Source organism: Rhinopithecus bieti, unplaced genomic scaffold (assembly GCF_001698545.2).
Source record: "Rhinopithecus bieti isolate Rb0 unplaced genomic scaffold, ASM169854v2 scaffold_12640, whole genome shotgun sequence".
Lineage (NCBI taxonomy): Eukaryota > Metazoa > Chordata > Mammalia > Primates > Cercopithecidae > Rhinopithecus > Rhinopithecus bieti.
The window spans coordinates 311,575-332,728 of record NW_016807406.1 but is presented as its reverse complement, the minus strand read 5'-3'; the positions used below and the strand labels follow the sequence as shown (position 1 = coordinate 332,728).

Here is a 21,154-nt window from a genome sequence, read left to right as displayed (position 1 = left end):
CAGAAAACCCGATTTTGCATCCTGATAATGATATTTAAATACAGAGAGGTCTTGGGCAGGTTACTTAACATCTTTAAACCTCAGTTTCTTCACCTAGACCTGCACTGTCGAATATAATGTCCTGGCATGATGGAAGTCTTCTATGTCTGTGCTCGCCAGTGTGATAATCACTAAGTGCATGTGGCTATTGAGCATTTGAAATGTGACTAGTGTCTGAGGAACTCAATTATAAATTGTATTTAATTTTAATTATTTTAAATCTAAATAGGCACATGTGGTAAGTAGATATTTTAGTGGGCAGTATAACCATAAAATCAAGGAGGATGGTACAATATCATATGAAAAGAAGCTCTCCTGAATTCCCAGGTATGGGTGCTACCAACACAGTTTTGAGCAGAATGGTTCTCTTTTGAAATAGCGGTACTCTCCCATGATATCTTAGGACTTTAAAGTGTAAATGCTTTTTCCCTTATTTCTTTCAACAGATCTTGACAACTTTAAAACAAGAACAAGAAGCACTGTGTCTGTCCGTCGAGGTCAAGGAATGGTGCTACTGTGTGGCCCGCCACCCCATTCTGGAGGTACATATAAATGCACTGGCATGTGCACACTTCACTCCCTGTTATTTTTCTTGCTCAACGTTCTCCCTCCTGACACCAGCTGAGTGCACAGTGTCATTTATAGAGATTCCCAAAGCCCCTCCATGTAGAGGCAAAAACCATTGTGAATGCCTCCCATCATTAGGATAGGAAAATATCAGATTGTGCAAATTTTCCACCCCACTGCAGTCTACCTGGCACAAGTAGAAAGACACCTGAGTCAATCAAAATCAGAATGTTGTTGCTTGGTAAAGCAGTGTCATTAAAACTGCTCATTCTTCTTACAACTTGACTGAGTTAAAAAAGATGGCCCTGCTTTATTTTATCTCCTGGTTGGTCTGGGAACTGTCTGTGAACTATTTCTACTCGCAATACTTCTGACACCAAATGTATGGGTTTTTTCCACACTAACAACCAAGTCTCCAATCTTCTGGACACCACCTGGCTGTCCAACGATTCAGTTCCATTTTTGACAGTAACTACCCCACTAACTACTCTGGGATGGTTAGTGTCAGAACTCATAGGAGAAAGGCTCAGTCCCACAAGGCTGCCTCCACTTCAAATGCCACTTTCAAATCCTTGACCTCCCATACTTCTGACTAACTGGCTGTAAAGTGGGACTCCCATAACTCCCTCCTTGACCTCCATAATTTGCTAGAATGGCTCCCAGAACTCAGGGAAAACAGTTTACTTACATACCAGCTTATAAAAGATACATAAAGGATACATATGAACAGCCAGGTAAACATATAGACAGAGTGAGGTCTGAAGGGTTCTGAATGCAAGAGTTTCTATCCTTGTGGATCCTCCCCGCATGTGGATGCATTCATTAACCCTGAAGCTCTCCAAACTCTGTCATTTAGAGTTTTTATGCAGGTTCTCTTATGTAGGCATGATTGATTGAATCTATAGCCATTGGTAATTGAACTCAATTTCCAGCCCTTCTCCCATCCCCAGGAGCAGGGAATGGGGAGGCTGAAAGTTCCAACCCTTTAATTATTTGGTTGGTTCCTCTGACAACCAATCAATGGGCCTCACCAAGAGTCACTTAGTTAGAATAAACTCAAGTATTGTTGAAAAGGGTCTATTTATGAATAACAAAAGACACTGTTCTCACCAACATCACTCGGGAAATTACAAGTGTTTTGGGATGCAGACCAAATATATATATTTCTTATTAATTGCAGTGCCACAGGATCAGACCAAGAACAGAAGTTCCTTGACCATAGAATCTAGATCACTTTGTGGAGACTCATAACAACCAGATCAGTTAGGAATGAGCTGGACTGCAAATAACTGAAAACCTAGCTCATAATGTTCTTTTTCTCATATGCAACATTTTCTCTTTCTTTTTTTTTTTTTTTTTTTTTTCTGAGACAGAGTCTCACTTTGTCACCCAGTCCGGAGTGTGGTGGTGCAATCTCAGCTCACTACAACCTCTGCCTCCCAGGTTCAAACGATTCTCATGCCTCAGCCTTCCGAGTAGCTGGGATTACAGGCGTCCACCACCATGCCTGGCTAATTTTTATATTTTTAGTAGAAATAGGATTTCACCATGTTGACCAGGCTGGTCTGAAACTCCTGACCTCAAGTGATCCACCCGCCTTGGCCTCCCAAAGTGCTGGGATGACAGGCATGAGCCACTGCACCTGGCTGGTATGCAAGACTTTCAAAGGTATACAATCTAAAGCTAGCACAGCTTCTTGAGGATGTCTTCCAGGACTCATGCCCTTCTCTGATTCTTCTCTGAAGTGCTTAGCATGTGGTATGGATGAGGCATGAAGTCTGCATTCCAAACCAGATCAAATGGGAAGAAGCAAAGACAAAAGGCAGTAGTTTGTTTTGCTTGTTTTGTCCATTTCAATTTACCTTTTTTATCGGAAGTTTTCTTTGCCTGAGGACTTTGCCTCCATTTTATTGATCACCCCAGTGGGAAAGGAGACTAAAATATCAAGTATTTTATGCAGATATATTATGCCCTGGAAAATATCATAATTTTACTAATAAGGGAGAATATGGAGAGAGGTGTAGACAACTTGCAGCGTCGGCTAAAAGGAACTACGAAGACTAAAAGGCAAATATAACTACATATAAGGGATTCAGTAGTGTGGAGGTTTAATAAATAGTAATATTTATTAGGATTCCACTAACATCTGTAATGGCAAGATTGATAAACTCTACTCTTGGAAATCCAGGCTGAAGTTTAGTTAAATATCTGCTATTCTTGTTATTGTCTTAATTTTTAGTTCAGCTTTCCATATGATTAAAAGAACAAACTTTTAGATTTGGAATTTGAAAACACTATTTTATTTTGTCCTCTGTTCAAAAGTTGTAATGTTTCCTTTCTCATCTAATTCTGAGCTAACATTTCCAGCAGAAAATAACAATTAGTAAAGGAGCTAAAAGGCGTGTACTTCAAACATCCTGCATACGAAGGAAAGGTGGGAGAGGTAGGTTCCCCTCTATGTCTGGATCAGGGACATTGAATTGTTAGGATTTCTGGCTTTTGAAAACTAACAGAAAATCTAGGTTTGATTTCAGAGGTTTGTGTTTGGAAAATGGGATTGTTCTTCAGGATTTCATTTTCCTTTCAAGTTAGTATCAGAAGCACTAAATTTGGAGTCTGGGATATGAGTTTTGATCCTTGTTCTGTTTCAAATCATTATTTGATACTGGGAAAATATCTTCAAATTATTTATGCCTCACTCTGCCTATCTATAAAATGAAGAGATTAAAAGAAGTCTCTCAAATCCCTATTGATTCTATCAATACATAATTATAACTCAATAAGGGCTAAACATCTTGTTTATCAAGTGTGTTTGCATTATTGAAGGCCTGTCCTTTATATGAGAAAACCACTTCACTGTGGACATATATTTAGATTCAGGTGAAGTTCACTCAGACTAGCACTTCTCTTTTTAATATGAAATCTGATCAAAATAAAAATGGAAGATTTTACTAATTTCTTCTGCATGCTACCTTCACTGCATTAAGTTTTCATCACATGGCAGCAACTCTAAAAATTAATCTTGTAGATATATTAAGAAAAAATACCACTAATGTCTGATATAATGATCTCTTTAGGAAAGGCAACACACATGAAGTGATGCTGTGCTGCTGCACAATGAAGTACCTGACTACTTTCCCTTTCCCACAGAGAAATATATTAAAAATTTCCGTAGACATCTACTGAAATGCACTTGTCTCTGCTGGCAGCAGTCAGCAGCTCTGAGATCCAGTTTCTTGAGCTGTGCTGACATTCCTGACAATCTTGATGGTGAAAGACAAGGAAATAAATATTCTTATTATGAGCTCTATTAGAAACGGTGCACACAGTAACGCTGTGGGCAAAGCAGGCACGGCTAAGACATTTTTGAGAAAAGAACAAAGAAGATATTCAAGGTTATAAGAGAGCATCTCAGACATCCATCAGTTTTGGACAAGGGAGACAATGATTATCTGATGAAATCCTTCCAACTTCTCAAAAGCCTCCAACGCAACTGTACGGCAGTGATTCTCTCACTGCTCTTCTGGGCTGTGTGTCACCCTAAAGCTGGAACATTCACTGTGAGCCACTGGACATACTGAGCATTTTAGACCCAGCATATGGTCTCCTGGTTTCCATTGTAACAGATCATGCAGAGGAAAGGAAATGAGTCAGCCTTTTATTATATCAGTGGGGTACTGAGTAATGGCATGAAATCCATTGTAAGGGATGTTGCATGTCCTATTTCGAAAGCTGTGCGGTGTCAGACCTTCTTAGGGTAGCAGCGAAATGAGCAGCAATTAATCTGTTTTGAAAAGCATTTCAGTCAGCAGGTATTTCCAGCACCAATCACTATGTGTGGCCTCTTTGTCATCTCTTGGTTTATATGTATGAATTCAGATGTGATGGGTTTGCATAGATTTTTACCATTAAATATAAGAAAACACCAAAAAATAGAAATCACTTTGATGGACTCTGGCTATCCTTGGTGCTCCTTTCTATTAGAAACAGAGATTATTGAGGTACAGAATGTCCACTTTGCTTTCTGCCAACTCCAGGGTCACTGGGCACCAGGAATTCATGACCTTTAACCAAGCTCTCATTAAATAGGAATAGAACAGAGAAACTTTGAGATTCTTCCTTCCGATGTATGAAAATTTCTAGTTTATTCATCAATAAAATCCTCACGAACTGTTCATCAAAAGAGGTTTTTGTTCATGCCTCCCTTTTATGTCACCAAGATGCTTGCTACTCAAAGGGTGGTCCATGCACCAGCAGCATTGGCCTCACCTGAAAATTTGATAAAAAGGTAAAATCTCAGACCCCACTACAGCCTACTGAATTGGAACTTGCATTTTAATAGGATCTCCAAGTGATCATATGCACATTCAAGTTTGAGATGCCCTGAGTCATAGCTGTGTTTCCCACACAAACCCCACCTCTGGCCAGTGAGGATTAACAGCTTGAGAATCTGGAGGGCAAACTGTTAAAACCATAGGTGTCCAACCTGTTCACAAGGATATTCTGATTCCATAAATCTGGGGTAGGGTCCTCAAAGCTGTTAAAAAAAAAAAAAAAAAAAAAAAAAAAAAAAACAGGCCAGGCACGGTGACTTCACACCTGTAAATCCCAGCACTTTGCGCGGAGGCCCGAGGCGGGCGGGGTGGACTGGAGGGAGGCGGGGCGGCCGGTGGGCCGTGGTGGGGGGGCGCCCCCCGGGGGCGGATCACTTGAGGACCAGGAGTTAGGGAGTTAGAGATCAGCCTGGCCAACATGGAGAAACCCTGTCTCTGCTAAAAATACAAAAATTAGTCTGCTGGTGTGCGCCTGTAATCCCAGCAACTTGGGAGGCTGAGACAGGAGAATTGCTTGAACCCAGGAGGTGGAGGTTGCAGTGAGTCAAGATCGCACCACTGCACTCCAGCCTGGACAACAGAGTGAGACTCTAGCTCAAAAAAAAAAAACAAACATTTAACAAAAAAGCTCTAGCTGACTTACTCACTCTGAGGCAGCACTAGATTTAAGATTCACTTGGATCATCTACAAAACTAGCCCAGGTCTAGCCCTGCTGAGATGGAGTGCTTTGATTTCCATATCACTCAAGCGGAAGGGCTGAGCATTCCTTATGTGAAATTTTTATTTAAAATAATTCATTTATTTATTTATTTTTTGAAACAGAGTCTCATACAAGACTGGAGTGCAGTGGCACAATCTCGGCTCACTGCAACCGCCACCTCCTGGGTTCAAGCTGATTCTCCCACCTCAGCCTCCCGAGTAGCTGGGATTACAGGAGTGCACCACTACACCTGGCTAATTTTTGTATTTTTAGTAGAGATGAGATTTCACCATGTTAGCCAGGCTGATCTCAAACTCCCGACTTCAGGTGATCTCGGCCTCCCAAAGTGCTGGGATTACGGGTGTGAGCCACTGCACCAGCCAATTTAAAATAATTCAAAATAAAATATAGTTACCTTAGGCTTTACCTTTGACTTTATATGTTTTTGTTCATAAAGGAAATGAAAAACTAAGAAAAGGCTGGCTTTTCCTAGATACTCATACTCAGAAGTAGCATTCTGGTCAGGTGCAGTGCCTCTTGCCTGTAATTCTAGCATTTTGTGAGGCCAAGGTAGGAGGATCACTTGAGCCCAGGAGTTGGAGATCAACCTGGCAACACAGTAAGACTGTCTCTAAAAAATAATTTATTTTATTTTATTTTATTTTATTTGGGACAGAGTCTCACTCTGCTACCCAGTCTAGAGTGCAGTGGCGTGATCTCAGCTCACTGCAACTTCCGCCTCCCAGTTCAAACATTCTCCCACCTCAACCTACCGAGTAGCTGGGACTACAGGCACATGCCACCATGCCCAGCTAATTTTTGTATTTTTAGTAGAGACAGGGTTTTGCCATGTTGACCAGGCTGGTCTCAAACTCCTGACCTCAGGATCCACCCGCTTCAGTCTCCCAAAATGCTGGGATTACAGGTGTGAGCCATCACAACCAGCCTAAAAAAATAATTTTAGAACTTAGCCAGGTGAGGTGGTGTGTGCCTCTAGTCCCAGCTATTTGAGAGGATGAGGTGGGAGGATTCCTTGAGCCTAGGAGTTCAAATCTGCAGTGAGCTATGATCACACCACTGCTCTCCAGACTGGGCAACAGAGTGAGATCCTGTCTTAAAAGCAAACAAGGAGACAAAACCCAGAAGCAGCATTTTCTATTCATCCAACTTTCCTACATTATTATTGGTGAATATATGGCTTCCCAGAGTACATTTAAAAAAGAAAACCACCTGACTCTGATTCTAAGATTATTTTCATTGTTATAGGTTTTGGAGAAACTAGCTAGAATTTTCATCTTTAGATTGCTTTTACACAGAACACATCCTCCCTAGAGTTGGATCCTATCCACAGGGCATCAGACCCAGGGACCTTAGAACAGAACATCCGTAGAGTCCTTTATGGTGTTTATAATGCTTTAATTTACATTATATTATCGCTGAATCCTCACAATAATCCCATAAGAAGTAAGGACATGTGTTTCATAGATAAGGAAATAGAAGCAAAGAGATTATGTGAGAGCACACTCTAATCACTGGCAGAAACAAGTTGTTGTTGCCTAGAATGTGCCCTTTTATTTGCACATAGCAGAAAAGAGTGGAAACATGTACTGTACTTTCTATGTCAGTGGTTCTTTGGCCCACACCCCAGGTCAATTACATCTGAGTTTCTTGATGGCAGGGGATCCTCTGGCATCATGCAGGTAATTTTAATATGCAGCCAGGGTGGAAAACTTGTGTCCCTGCATTACAAAATCAAGTAGGACTTATCCCAGCAAAACGTCTATATGCAAACCTCTCCAAGGTTCCATAAATGTAATTTTACATGGACATAACCATAGAGATTATAATCACAGCCCTTAAAAGAAGCAAGCATACCTTTCCACAGCATGGTTATTTCAGCTGGACCATGTTGTATTTACTGTAGGACAGAGATAAAAGTGTGAAAGTAGGACACCCGTGTTCTAGTCCTAGCTCTCCCATCAACTTGCTATGTGGTCTTGGGCCAATTATGTAACTTCTCTGAGCCCTATTTCCTCATTTGACTTGTTTTTGTCTTCCCACACTTACCCAGCTTTCAGTATCAAGATATCACCTTCAGAGTTAGACTCATCCAGTTTCTCACTTAGTCCAAACTATGCTGACAGGTCATTGAGCCAGGACTAATCTTACTGTGCTAAAATTTAGCATCCTCTATGCCCAGAATAATCTTCAAGACATCCACATTCAAGTCAAGTTGCCAACTCTGCCTAACTCCACATTCAATGCCTTATTCTCATCTTCTTCCCCCAACTGGCTCCTGGGTTTACCAGTTTTATATAATTTTAGATTTTCAGGTACCTCCTTAGTCCAGACATTTAGCTTAGCTGTTGTCCTCATTTCTTACCCAAAGGTGCATGAAATCCCATTTTTAACCCCACTTTAAATCTCCAACCATAATATGGTATTCTTTGCATTCTAAGTATTGCTTAAGTCTAGGAAGTCTAGTTATTGGCCTCACCCATCATATCAGACCTCCTTGGCTGTTGACATTCACCTGGCTGGGTCCTAGGTTTGTCAACTGTGCTTTGGACGACTGGGTCACTTTCCTCAGGAAGCAGTCCCTGTACTTCCCGCTTACTCCCTCTACTTTGTCTCATTACCTTTTTCAGGCTCCCTCTCCTTCCCCATATCTGGGTTCCTAGCATCACTTTCAAATCCTCACATACTACTATAATGCCAACCAAATGGAATTCATCTTTGTCCTGTAAACTTTTCAAATCTGTTATGAGGATTAAAAGACATAACAAATGTGGCAGCAATTTGCACAGTTAAAACTTCCAGACAGTCCTGATTTTATTAATTAGGTTTGGTTTGATTGTTTTCATTTGCTTAAGCTTGAAGTCAAAGTTAAATCAAAGAACTGCTCATCTTTGGAGATATGTGATAGTTGATTTACATTCATATAACAACTTTTATGTGGGCAAATACTTTTCAGATTTATCTCCCAAGAGATTTGTATGGAATTTACATCTATTATTAACATAAATTGGTTATGATCTGGCATTGTGGCTTTATTAGCCATTCTTGTAACAGTTGAGAATTGCTCTTAAAGACTTTACAATTAAGGTAAACTCTACCAATAGTCTTCTCATAAGCCAAACCCTGTGTGATTGTTTATATTTGCATTTTCTATTTAGCGTGTACAGTATGTGCCTGGACTTCATTTCCTTAGAAAAAACAAGGCACTAGGTAGACTTAGGAGGATCCAGGACTTTAAAAATACTGCTGAAATAATGCTGAGAATATTTTTAATAGACCAAAGAATGTTGTCTTAAACATATTTTATGTGGCAGCTTAAAAAAGCAAAATGTGAGATTTTTAAATGGTTACAAAATTAACAATCACTTAATTGTCATAAAGCTATAAGAACATTGCTCTAAGTATTGATCACCTTTTCTGGTCATATTGGGAACATGATTGAAGGTACATATGGGAACAAGGAAAGGCCCAGCATTTCACTGGAGTCATCTCATTCTCTCTCTCTCTCTCTCTCTGTGTGTGTGTGTGTGTGTGTGTAATGAGAGAAGTGCCCAAATATAGTCCTAGTTTTAAAAACACAAATAACAAATGATAGCTAATGATCTTAGGGTCCCGACTCTTTGTTTCTTGACCACCACTGAGATAGCTGCTCTTTGATACCAATTTCATGTCACCTGAGAAGTGACTTCCCTGAGAGATGCCTTATCACCTGCAAGGAAATTAAAAACCACAGGTGTCCAGTAGGTTAACACTGATTGTGTTGGAGATCAGTGATTCAAAAAAGGTCTTGAAATAAGGCAAAATGTGGGTTCTCGTCATCTGGTCTTGGAACTTACAACATGATGTTTGAAATGTCGGCTGGAAGTGGCATTGCAATACTGCTACTATGCCGTTTTTCAAGAATGTTGAGGTCAGCCAAACTTGGTTTAAACCACCTTTTATAATATAATTTCTATGAAACATGCATTGTGATTTCCATTTCTTAATGGAGGAACTATATATTCACTTAAGTAGCCATCTATCTCAATTTGGAGGGGAAAGGTTAACATTTAGTTAGTGATAGGTTAATCAACATCATCGACTACTAGATATCTTTTTTTTAAAATCAGGAATTAAATGTTCTCCTGTTTGTTTGTTTTTTGTGACAGGGTCTCACTCTATCACCTAGTCTGGAGTGCAATGGCGCGATCATGGCTCATTGCAGCCTGAAACTGGGCTCAAGCAATTCTCCCACCTCAGCCTCTTGAGTAGCTAGTACTACAGGCATGAGCCACCACACCAGGCTAATTATTTTATCTTTTGTTAGAGATGGGGTCTCGTTTTGTTACCCAAGTTGGTTTCAAACTCCTGACCTTAAGCGATCTTCCTACCTCAGCCTCCCAAAGTGCTGGGAGTACAGGCATGAGCCACCGTGCCCATCTAGGAATTAAATATTCTTAAGGCGATCTTGTTTGGTGCTTCTTGACTCTACTGTGTTCCTTTGAAAGATATGAACTTGGACTCCTTTATCTGAAATACAATCAGCCAGTTCCTCCCTTTTTTCTCTTCCCACTTTGCCAATCAGAGGGGGGTTACAGCACATTAGTGATGTAATCAGCATAGAATAATGTGAAACATAAAGTGATGACTTTCTGCATTCATTAAGCCTCCTCTTTCACCCATTGAGCAGAAAAAGAGCCACATTGATCAGGGACAATTTGTGATGAACTATCTGACCCAAATGGCCTGGGTGGAGTGTTTTGTGTTTAGAAGGATAGGCACTGGGAGGGAGTACTTGACCTCACTACACCAAAGTCAGGCTCTACTTCTCTCATCCATGAGATCATTTAGCTCAAAGAAAGAATCAGCAAAAGAAGCAAAAGGGAGGAATTGGGGCCTGGCATGTCTACAGGAGTGACTTGCTTCTCCCCTACCAGATGTGACAAGAAGAAGTGAGGTGGATACTTCCGAAGTCAGTTATCTCTGAAATTGGTGAAGTATATTCTGTGATGCTACTGACATACATTTTGCCTTTGAATTTTCCTGTCAACTCTTTTTAAAACAACTTGAATGTTTCATGACTATACTTTTGAATGCCTAGATGTCAACAACTATATACTTATGAATAGAAAAAAATAAGTTTATATAAGTAACAAACATTTCCTGGTCATAGAAAAATTATAGACTTTATATAGCTGAGCCTCCAGTTTCTTAAAGTAACCTTATACAGAATTGGTGGTCTGGTTTTTTGAGAAGAGTTTCCCAGGAGTAGTAGCTATATACTTTCCACTTTAATTCTTTTTTTAGTTCTAGTAAGAGAGATGCTTACGCTGTTTTTACAACTATAGAAAGTTCCTGCCCATAGCACTTAGAAATAGACTTAGCTACTTAATAAATACCAGTTAATTAAATATCTTATTGTTAAGAAAAAATAATAATTTGGCTAAAAAATAGCAGAAATAAATTTCAGGAAATTCTTTTTCTGTCTCCTTTTTTCCTCATTTGCTTTCGTGCAAATGTTTCCATGTGCGTGCTTTATTGGGCAGAAACCAGTAACTTAATGATGGCCCTAATTACCTAGCTTCTCTCCTGACAGTTAGTTTGTGCTTACTTTAATGATAGGCACTATGTACTTGTGGATATACTGATTTAAATTCAAGCTGAGTGCATCTCTATTATCTTTTTAAACATCCAAAAAATAAAAAAGATTATCTCCAGATTTGGTCCTTAGAACTGGAGGCCCATTGATGTCAGAGTAAGGGTCAAACACATTAGTACCAAAAGGAAATAACATTTGGAAAATGATAATGGATCCATAAAGCTAAATGATCTACAAACTGTGATCATTTGACAAAGCTGGACCACATGCAGAGCTTTTTCTTTTGGAGTTGCCCCGTCCCAGAAAGCAGTGAAGGACGACATTGTGTTAGAACATAGGTTGAGACATGAAGAGTCCAGAGATGTGAAAAACACATTACACATCCAGGAGAGTGCTACCAGGGATGTACTAGCCAGAAGAGAACAAATGATCAACACTGATCTTTCAACAACATGAATCTGGCTGAGCATTTCATAAATAATCCAGTGGACAATCACTGCAGGATAGACGGGAACCATTCTTGTTTTAATGCCTGCTGGAAATATACCCTGTGAATCTCATTTTTTCAGCTGAAAAAGGAAGGAGTGGTTCTTTGGCTACATTTTTACAATGAATAGGTATTTTGTCAGGTCAGTGCATCATGATGTTATGTGGAATTAAGCAGGATAATGATGCAGTACATAGAATGAGGAAATGCTGACTGAGTCCTGGAAATTTGGAAATAGACCCTGGTTAGGAGCTCAGAAATTGAAGGCTCAGAAATGGAATATTTACCACTGTTGGTGACTTTGAACCGAGGAGTCTTAGGCTTAAATAAAAGCTGTTAATTTTCTGATATATGTTTTAACATGCTCAATTTGGTTTTCAGACATTAGGAACAAAATAACTGGAAAAAGCCTAATTGAAGACCAGAGAAAACTATACATTTAGGCAAATGAAGTTCACTTTCACACACAAAGGAATAAATCATGGCATTTTGTCTGAGGGTAGGATTAAAGCTTTTGATTCTATGTAATATCAAAATACTGATTTAAGAGGAAATGATTTACTGGAGTAGCTGTATATTAATCAATGGCAAACAATATGAATAAAAAAACTTTTCAAATCAATCAAGCTGATTGGAGTTCTCCATATCCACTAATGATTTTGACATTTGCAGATATATAGAATAAACACAAAGTTCCAAAGGAAGCATAATAGTTTTACAGAGAGACCAACTCTGCCGGCATTATGAACTCAAAGAAATGTTTAATGTTTAATTCAGAGGCTGAGAGAATATTCATGATATCTTAAGTAGGTGGTGCTGCTAACAAAACAATGGGCGGCCACTTTGTACCGAGCCAAGAGAGCTCTTCCCATCTCCAGCCAAAACACACCCTCTTTTTCTCCCATCATCTGGTGCAGGTTAGCACATTATCACAATCTTCACTGTCACAATTAACCCCTGGAAAGGCGTTGTGTCATAAAAACACTCCACAGGACTTCATAAACCCATATGGCAGGCACAGCTGGAATGATAGTTGCAGTTGATAACGTAGCATTTCAGAAATATCCAAAGAATCTCTACTTTGTGAAGTAGTGTGGAATATACACATTCTCATTCCCTCAAATCAGCACATACACTAGGGAACACCTGGGAAATGCCAAGATGCTTCAGTTTTAAGTGTTTGAAGCCCGGTTCTTATCATTTCACACAGACCAGAGTTTGCTTTTTGGAAACATAAAAGGACTTTTAAAAACAAAAGGGTGGCTGATTTAAGGATTATATTTCTTCCTTTTCCACTTACTGCAAAATGAGTTAGCTATGACAGCTCTCTAAAATTAGTACCCAAATATAAGAAAGACATTCATGTACCTTCCTCTCTTGCTACCTTGAGAATTTGTTCACTGTCTCTGCAAGCCAGCACTCCTTCTAAACTCCAGTTTACTTCAATGGACACAGTTGTGATGAATGAGATTTATGATTGGGTTCTAATGGATTATGTAAATTGGGATTTCAAGGTTCAAGGAATAAGATTTCTTTTAAAAAGTAAAAATATGAGATTTTGGCAGAACCTTTCAGTTACCAGGCCTTGTCATAGACAGGGAAGATATAGGAGTGAGCAAAAACAATGTTTTCTCCTGCCATGTAACCTACAGGTCTGCTGGGGAGGAGCAAGGTAATGAAATCATCATACTGAGATGTGTGCTTTTGGTTGTGAGGTGGGGGTAAGGGAAAGGGAAACAGGGTTCAGTGACCATGTAAAATAGAAGGACATGATGTGGACTGGGGAGTCAGAGAAGGCTTCCTTGAAGTAGTGGTTCTGAGGCTTAGATCTGAAGGACAAGAGAGTAGAAGGAAAGGAGGAGTATTATAGACAGAACAGCCGTATATAAGTCTAGAGTGGGGAAGTTGTCAAAAGAAGCCAACATGGCACATGGGTATGGACATGGGGAAAGATGTTGTAGTTTACTGTGAAAGTGGTGACTGAAGCATTAGAAAGCTCCATTTTTGTTCCTCAAAATTTTATGAAATCAATGATAGCCAGACACCAGTAAGTTGGAAATAGAAAATGGTTATCAAATTGCCTTAAACTTAAGTTTTAAAAATTGGGATTCTGGGAGCCCCATGCAGTTAATTTATAGAAATAGAGGGATGCACCCATTCTTAGCTGGTGAAACCAAGACTTGGATAGAATTACAACCAATGTGTTAGAGTCATAGAGTTAAATAAAAAATAAAATATCTACACTATGTAAATAAATAATAAAATAAAAAATCTACACTATCATGATGAACTGAGAAAATACTTAGTGATAAAAAAAATATTTAGTGATCAGGAAGGAGGGGAAATGTCAGACATTGCCTAGGGAGGCAAAGCAAAACAAAACAGAATGAAAATGCATGTGGAAGGAATGCCTTAAGAAAATTAATGGATGCGTCTCCATTGTGCTTTCCGTCAAGTATAAGAAAACACGGATTCTATGAAATAAAGATGCCAATGTTAAAAGAGAGCTGCCGCCAATGCAGACTGAAGTTTGAAGGGAGCTGGCAATGATGAGAAATGGCAATATTGAAATCTGCAGTGCAGACTCAGTAAAAAGCCAAATGAACACTGTAGAAAACTGAATTAGTGATAAGCATGACTAACTAGATAAGTTTTTATAAAGAACATAAAATGAAAGTATAATAATCAGAAAGCTTCATAAATACAAAAATTAGGTAGTAAAGTTCCAATCCATATGTAATCAATGTAATTGGTAAAGATAGATCATCAGTGTATACATATTATTTTATTGTTTAATATCATCACGTACTTACCATTCCATGTGAGTTCATCATCCTTTTACTAGTAAAAACATATTGTACTTTCTCATGTTTGAGAGGGAGTAAAAAAATTATGATTTTTTTTATTTTAAAAATTAAAGAAGTAAAGATGTTTACTGGGAGCTGCCAGGAAAACACTTGGTGTTTTATACATGGTGCTATACACAGTTCCAGAGATATAGTCACAGGATTTGGAAAATTTTTTTTAAATGTTTCCAATGACATAACTTTACTTGGATTCGGCATAGGACCTGTGCTCGTAGTAGCCCATATATTCTGTTGCATTTGTGTATGACACATAAATTTGCTAAATATAAATAATTGGGCTGGGCAAGGTGGCTCACACCTATAATCCCAGCACTTTGGGAGGCTGAGGCGGGCAGATCACTTGAGGTCAGGAAATCGAGACCATCCTGGCTAACACAGTGAAACCCCATCTTACTAAAAAGAAAAATACAAAAAATTATCTGGGCATGGTGGCGGGCACCTGTAGTCCCAGCTACTCAGGAGGCTGAGGCAGGACAATCACTTGATCACGGGAAGCGAAGGTTGCCATGAGCCGAGATCGCCACTGCACTCCAGCCTGGGCAACAGAGTGAGACTTCGTCTCAAAAAAAAGATAAATAAAAAATAATAATTAAAAACATATCACAAATTTTGTTTTAAAAATACAGAAAACATAGATCTACTAAATAAAAATGGGATATGTACCATCTAAGTTGCTAGAGACAAGAAAATCAAAGAAGTTGTGGCCAGGCATGGTGGCTCACGCCTGTAATCCCAGCACTTTGGGATGCCGAGTCAGGCAGATCACTTGAGGTCAAGAGTTTCAAACCAGTCTGGCCAACATGGTGAAACCCCATCTCTACTGAAGACTTTAAAAAGTTAGCTGGGATTGGTAGTGCATACCTGTAATCCCAGCTACTTGGGATGCTTGAGGCAGGAGAATTGCTTGAACCCAGGATGCGAAGTTTGCAGTGAGCCAGGATCACACCACTGTACTCCAGCCTGGGCGACATAGTGAGACTCCATCTCAAAAAACAAACAAACTACAACAACAACAAAGAAGCTGTAATCTGTTTAACCAGAGACTCAAAATAAAGATGAGCAAAAAAGCATATATGAAGAAAAGTATAGAAATATGACATATATGAGTGTATATAGCTTATCATGAAATGTAAAGAAATGCAGCTTATTTTAAACATAAGAGCCTCAGATTGAGTTAAAAATCTTTACTATCTAAACAAAATACAATGATACAAAATACCTAGCCTACTAACAAATCAGATTAAAAAAGAAAAATAAATGAGGGCAGAATTATTAGTTTTAGACCAAGCATTATTCAAATACAAAAGCATTAAATTAGATAAAGGCAATGTTTTTTGTTTGTTTGTTTGTTTTGTTTTTTGAGATGGAGTGTCGCTCTGTCATCCAGGCTGGAGTGTCGCTCTGTCATCCAGGCTGGAGTGCAGTGGCACGATCTCCTCTCGCTACGAGCTCCGCCTCCCGGGTTCACACCATTCTCCTGCCTCAGCCTCCCAAGTAACTGGGACTACAGGCACCTGCCACCATGCCCAGCTAATTTTTTTGTATTTTTAGTAGGGGCAGGGTTTCACCGTGTTAGCCAGGGTGGTCTCCATCTCCTGACCTCGTGATCCGCCCGCCTCGGTCTCCCAAAGTGCTGGGATTACAGGCGTGAGGCACCGTGCCCAGCCGATAAAGGCAATTTTTATTATTAAAATACACAAACCACAATGAAGACATTCCATTTACATTATTTTAAACACCATGAAACATAGTCATAATATATAAAGCTAAAAGTTTGGGAATACAAAGAAAAATTACTAATGCATATTTGTTACCTAACTTGATAGGTCAAGTAAATAAAAATAAGGATATAAAGAATTTGAATAATGTAATAATGATTGGCCTTTCTTAATGTAAACATACATATTTATGTATTTTCTTTCTAAGCACTTCCGTAATTCCTATTTCAATTATTTACATGTTCAACCAAAAAAAATTTAAACAAAATTGAAATTATATAGGCCAGGCCTTATTTTCCGCCATAATGCAATTAAATAAGAAATTAGTTATAGGTCGTTTTATACAGCACCACAAATTTTTTAAAAATCAACCCATGCAAATTTCAAATCACATTTCTGATATCTACGGGGTCAAAGAAAAGTTAAAACCCATATTAATGTATTTATCAAAAGTGAAAAAAATGAGAACAAACATATCTATGCTTATACAATTTATGAAAAGTATACCCTGAAACAAATTAATAACCTTAAATTTGTTATGTAAGGAATCCTGGAAATCAAAATCAGTACCTTAAGTATTCACCTCATGGAATTCAAAGGAACATGCCACAAACCTAAGGGAAATGGAAAGAAAGAAGATAAAACTCAAAATTAGTGAATTAGAAAACAGTAGAGAGAGAGACATCCAAGAGGAACTTTGAGAGAGATAGAAAAAAAATATGAAATATTTCTCTCCAAATCTAATCAAGAACAAACTAGAGAAATACAGATATGCAAAATGATAAATGAAAAAGAGCATATAATTTTGTATAAAAGATTTAAAATCATTTAAAAAACTACATACAACTCTTTGATCATTTAAACATCCAGATGAAAGGAATAATCTATTAAGAATATGTAAATAACAAAATTGAACCAAGAAAATGTAGAAGATATGAACATACCAATTATTATGGAAGGAATTGAAAGTTGTCAAGAATTACTTTCTCCAAGTTCTCTGGTCTATACATTTTATAAAGAAAATATTTTAAAGTTTCAGTGTAATTCTCTTGCCAAATAATTTGTGGCACAGCAAAGACAAGATGAAAAACTACCAGTTTATTTTATGAAATGAGAATAATCCTGGCACTACAACTTGACAAAGACAGCAAAAAGGGAATGCCTCTCTCTTATTTATGAATGTTGGTAACACTTATATAGTGAGTAATACATGTAGGCACTATTTCAAAAGCTTTACATATATTAACTCATTTACCCCTTACAAAAACCTGATATAGGTATTATGTATTCCCCTTTTATGGATGAGAAAAATACCTGAGATATTAAGTAACTATGGCATTACTCAACAATTCATGAATAAACACTTTAGAATATGTATATAAACTGAGATAGAAGTTTTAAAAGTACAGGTAACTCAAAGTAAGCCAAAATAAGTATTTGCTCAAAATATACCATATGACAGATGAAAAATACAAAACAAAATTAAAAAATAAAACATAATGAAGGGTAAAAAGATACTTCTGGGGTGAGGCCTGGGGGAGGGATAGCATTAGGAGAAATACCTAATGTAGATGATGGGTTGATGGGTGCAGCACACCACCATGGCACATGTATACTCTATGTAACAAACCTGCATGTTCTGCACATGTATCCCAAAACTTAAAGTATAATAATAAAAAAGATACTTCTATGATCTGCTTAATGACAGCCAATATTATATTTAACAGAGGATGTAGAGACAAATAAGAATGAAACAAGGTTTTTAATTATTGGGTGATGATACATGAAGGTTCATTATACCATGCTTTCTACTTTTGTTTTTCGTAATGTTAGAAAATATATGTAACAAAATGTTAAAAGAATGGTTTCTATGGTTGAATTTAGTGATTTCTAAGGTGGCTTCCAGTTCAGATCTTACATGGTTCTCTGTTGTTAATTACCTCTTTTTCCAAAAAAGGCGTTTTTTGTACTAGCCTTTCGGGGAGGAAGATGTTTGCATTATGTGGAGGAGTTTCCACAATGCATGGACACATTGGTCTCCTGCAAACCATATAGTTCTTTTATTACTTCTTTTTTCATTTGAGAATCATTCCAGATACTCAGGTTAAAATAGCTGTCCTTGCTTTCCTGCCTGGAGAGACGGGTATCACTAAAAATGCCTGGATTGGCAGTAATCCGCTTTGCTCCTGCCTGGAGCTGTTCTGAATCTCCAGTGGCAGGCCCTCACGGTGTTACTGGGGCAAGTGTGCAGTGATGTGCATTAAATCTGCACACAGCGATGCTCTGACTACTTGGCTTTCTGCAGGGAATGAGAAAATATACATATAAACACCCCCGTTCCCAAATGGCACTGTAGCCTAGTTAAGAAAATTGCTTGAGGGGGAATGCATTATGCTAAGAGGGCCAGTTCATTTTCAGGTTACAAAACTTTAAATTCAAGTTGACACAGCTTCTATTTTCATTTCCATACTTATCTCAACTGGGGAAATGTGGTGTTTGTCACTAAAAACCAGCCAGTGAAATGTAGAGGGAAGATGGAGAGTCAGTGATCCACAGCCTGCAAGTGGCTGTGATCTGAAATATGTCATGTTTTAGTTGGTAGCAGATACCATACCAAATTTGCTTCCCACTGGTAGACTTTCTCCTTTTATTTTCAACAAAGTCCCATGCACCCAGCAGCAATCTTTAACAGGAAAAATGCAATTATTATAAGTCATCTCATCATGTGCTAGCATTCCAGATAGCTCATAAACAATTAAGAATCAAGTCTGAATTAAATGCAGAGGTTCAGGACTAAGTGTGTTACAGGAAGACAGAGAATGCTGTTCTGTCAGTTTTGTGACCATGAGCAGTTTCATTCAAGAAACCACATGGAAGGTGTCCCACTGTTAAGTACCACATGTGACCTCTCTGGTTTGAATATCAAAGTAGATCCATAAAGCTTAAAGTACATAAGCTTTTGTGTGGCTATACTGAAATTCAAAGAATGAGAATGAAGGCACCCATTAAAAGATAAAACTGGGTAAGACTAAAATAAATCCTCCACAATCCTAGCTTTAAAAACCTCTTTACTGTATACAGGTATCTTTAAAGTGAGTTATTGAGTAAGACAAAAGGCTCTTCTGGTCACCCTTTCACATATAGTCTACCATATTCCTATTCCAATAGAAGCTGGGAAACATTCCAGGATAAATTAATTGTAGAATCAATTTGCTTTTATAGAGCATGGATTAGAGAAATATTTAAGTTTTAAGAGTTTCTGTTGACAGACTCGTAGAATATATTTGCCATTCAGACCCTATGGCTTGTTTAAAAAAAAAAAAAATTAAGAAGCATTTTGGGTGTTGACCCTGGGATGTGTAATTTATGCATGGCTCTCTTGTAAGCTGTTACCTCTTAATCACCCAGGAGCCCCAGCTCTTGAAGCAGACTAATGATCCCCTGCTGACTATCTGCTCTGCTTGCAGTTCTGCCTTCAACACATCTGTCAGCACCACTTCCCAAGGGGACTGTATGAAAGTTGGAAAGTCTGACATGCGTACATTAACTACTCTATGACTTTCTCCATTAATAATGGACTGTCCCGCCGTAAGCTGTGAGTTTCCTCCCCAACACCGACCGCTTTTGCTCTTATGTGCCACTAGGCCTGTCATCAGAGAGACAGCCAGAGAAAAGACATCTGGCATCTGTAACTCATAGGGGGTTCATGAAAACTAAAGCAAGTAGATTATTCTCTCAAATGAAGTTCCTGGAAATACTGAATGATGAATGTCATGCTAATGGCCTCCTTCCTCTAGCTTGGTGACAGCCTGTAACCAGTTTAAAAAAATATCTTGACATACACCTTCAATTTTTATTTAAGAGATATAGTCCTAATTGTTATGTCAAATCCTTGGAAATAGAGCCCACTTATTTTGAAAACATTGTTTTTTCCAAATCTACAAAGGAATTGCAATATGATATAATAGCTAAAGGTGTTTTCAAAATCCATTTTCCAATTAATTGCTTTAAAAAAGAGTTCTCTGAAGTAACTCTCAAGTGCCTTTAAGATTCTGGCTGGAGTGTTTGTTAATATACCTTAGATGCAGATAAAAACTGAGGGCAGGAAAGAGAAAATTAGAAGCCCACTAGGTCAGAATGGCAAGTTTTTTGCTTTTATCAAAAAAAAAAAGACAAAGTGGGAATCACTGTTGGTGAATGATTTTTGTACCTCTAAAGTTCATAAATATTGAGGGGTTTATTGCCTGTCTTGATAGGTTCCTTGTCAAGTTACTTTAGAAATAACTTACTTACCCCACCTGGAATTTAGATCAGGGCTTTTAAATTTTCAAGGACTACACTGCAGTTGAATTGGAGTGAGCCAAATGTAAGATAATAGGGGATGGGAAGACCCTGAGGAAGTAGAGAGTACACATCTCATCAATAAGGGGCAGGGCATTGTTGCTACAGTGCACCCAAGGGGGTGCTCTTAGCCTCAACTAGACAATCAAACTGACTTGATTTTCATGGGTTACACTTGACATCTGATTCACTTAGAGACAGAACACAGTGTATGCCGACAGAGCAGTGCCAGGCCTTGGTCTTCAATGGGAGTCCCTGGAACAGTCCAAATAGCAATCTAGGGACTTTTTTTTTAAATTTCTCTTTTCCCAAGTGTTATTTCAAGAGCAAAGAAGTTAAACTTGTGTAGCTAAGTGTAGAGTATCCTGATTAGAAAGTCTATGTCTTAAATAGGAGCCAAGATCTCTTGTAATGTTCCTATAGGCACAGCTTCCAAAATCCCCAGGAGGAGGGTCAAGCCTCCTCACTATGTGTCACCACACTCAGGGAAGCCCAACCCAATAA

General features: G+C 38.5%; 1 protein-coding gene and 1 long non-coding RNA gene across 9 annotated transcripts in view; one reads left to right on the top strand and one right to left on the bottom strand.

The window, feature by feature from the left end:
- Nucleotides 1–21,154, top strand: part of CNTN4 (contactin 4) — a 1,016,652-nt gene that overhangs the window by 753,258 nt on the left and 242,240 nt on the right. For all 7 annotated transcript variants that reach the window (XM_017881656.1, XM_017881655.1, XM_017881658.1 and 4 more), the window contains one exon: nucleotides 486–581. In XM_017881656.1, coding sequence (XP_017737145.1) covers nucleotides 486–581 — 96 coding nt within the window. The remainder of the gene's footprint in view (nucleotides 1–485; nucleotides 582–21,154) is intronic.
- Nucleotides 1–21,154, bottom strand: part of LOC108535576 (uncharacterized) — a 43,223-nt gene that overhangs the window by 8,490 nt on the left and 13,579 nt on the right. For both annotated transcript variants that reach the window (XR_001887271.1, XR_001887272.1), the window contains exon 2: nucleotides 16,880–16,923. This is a non-coding gene — a long non-coding RNA (uncharacterized LOC108535576). The remainder of the gene's footprint in view (nucleotides 1–16,879; nucleotides 16,924–21,154) is intronic.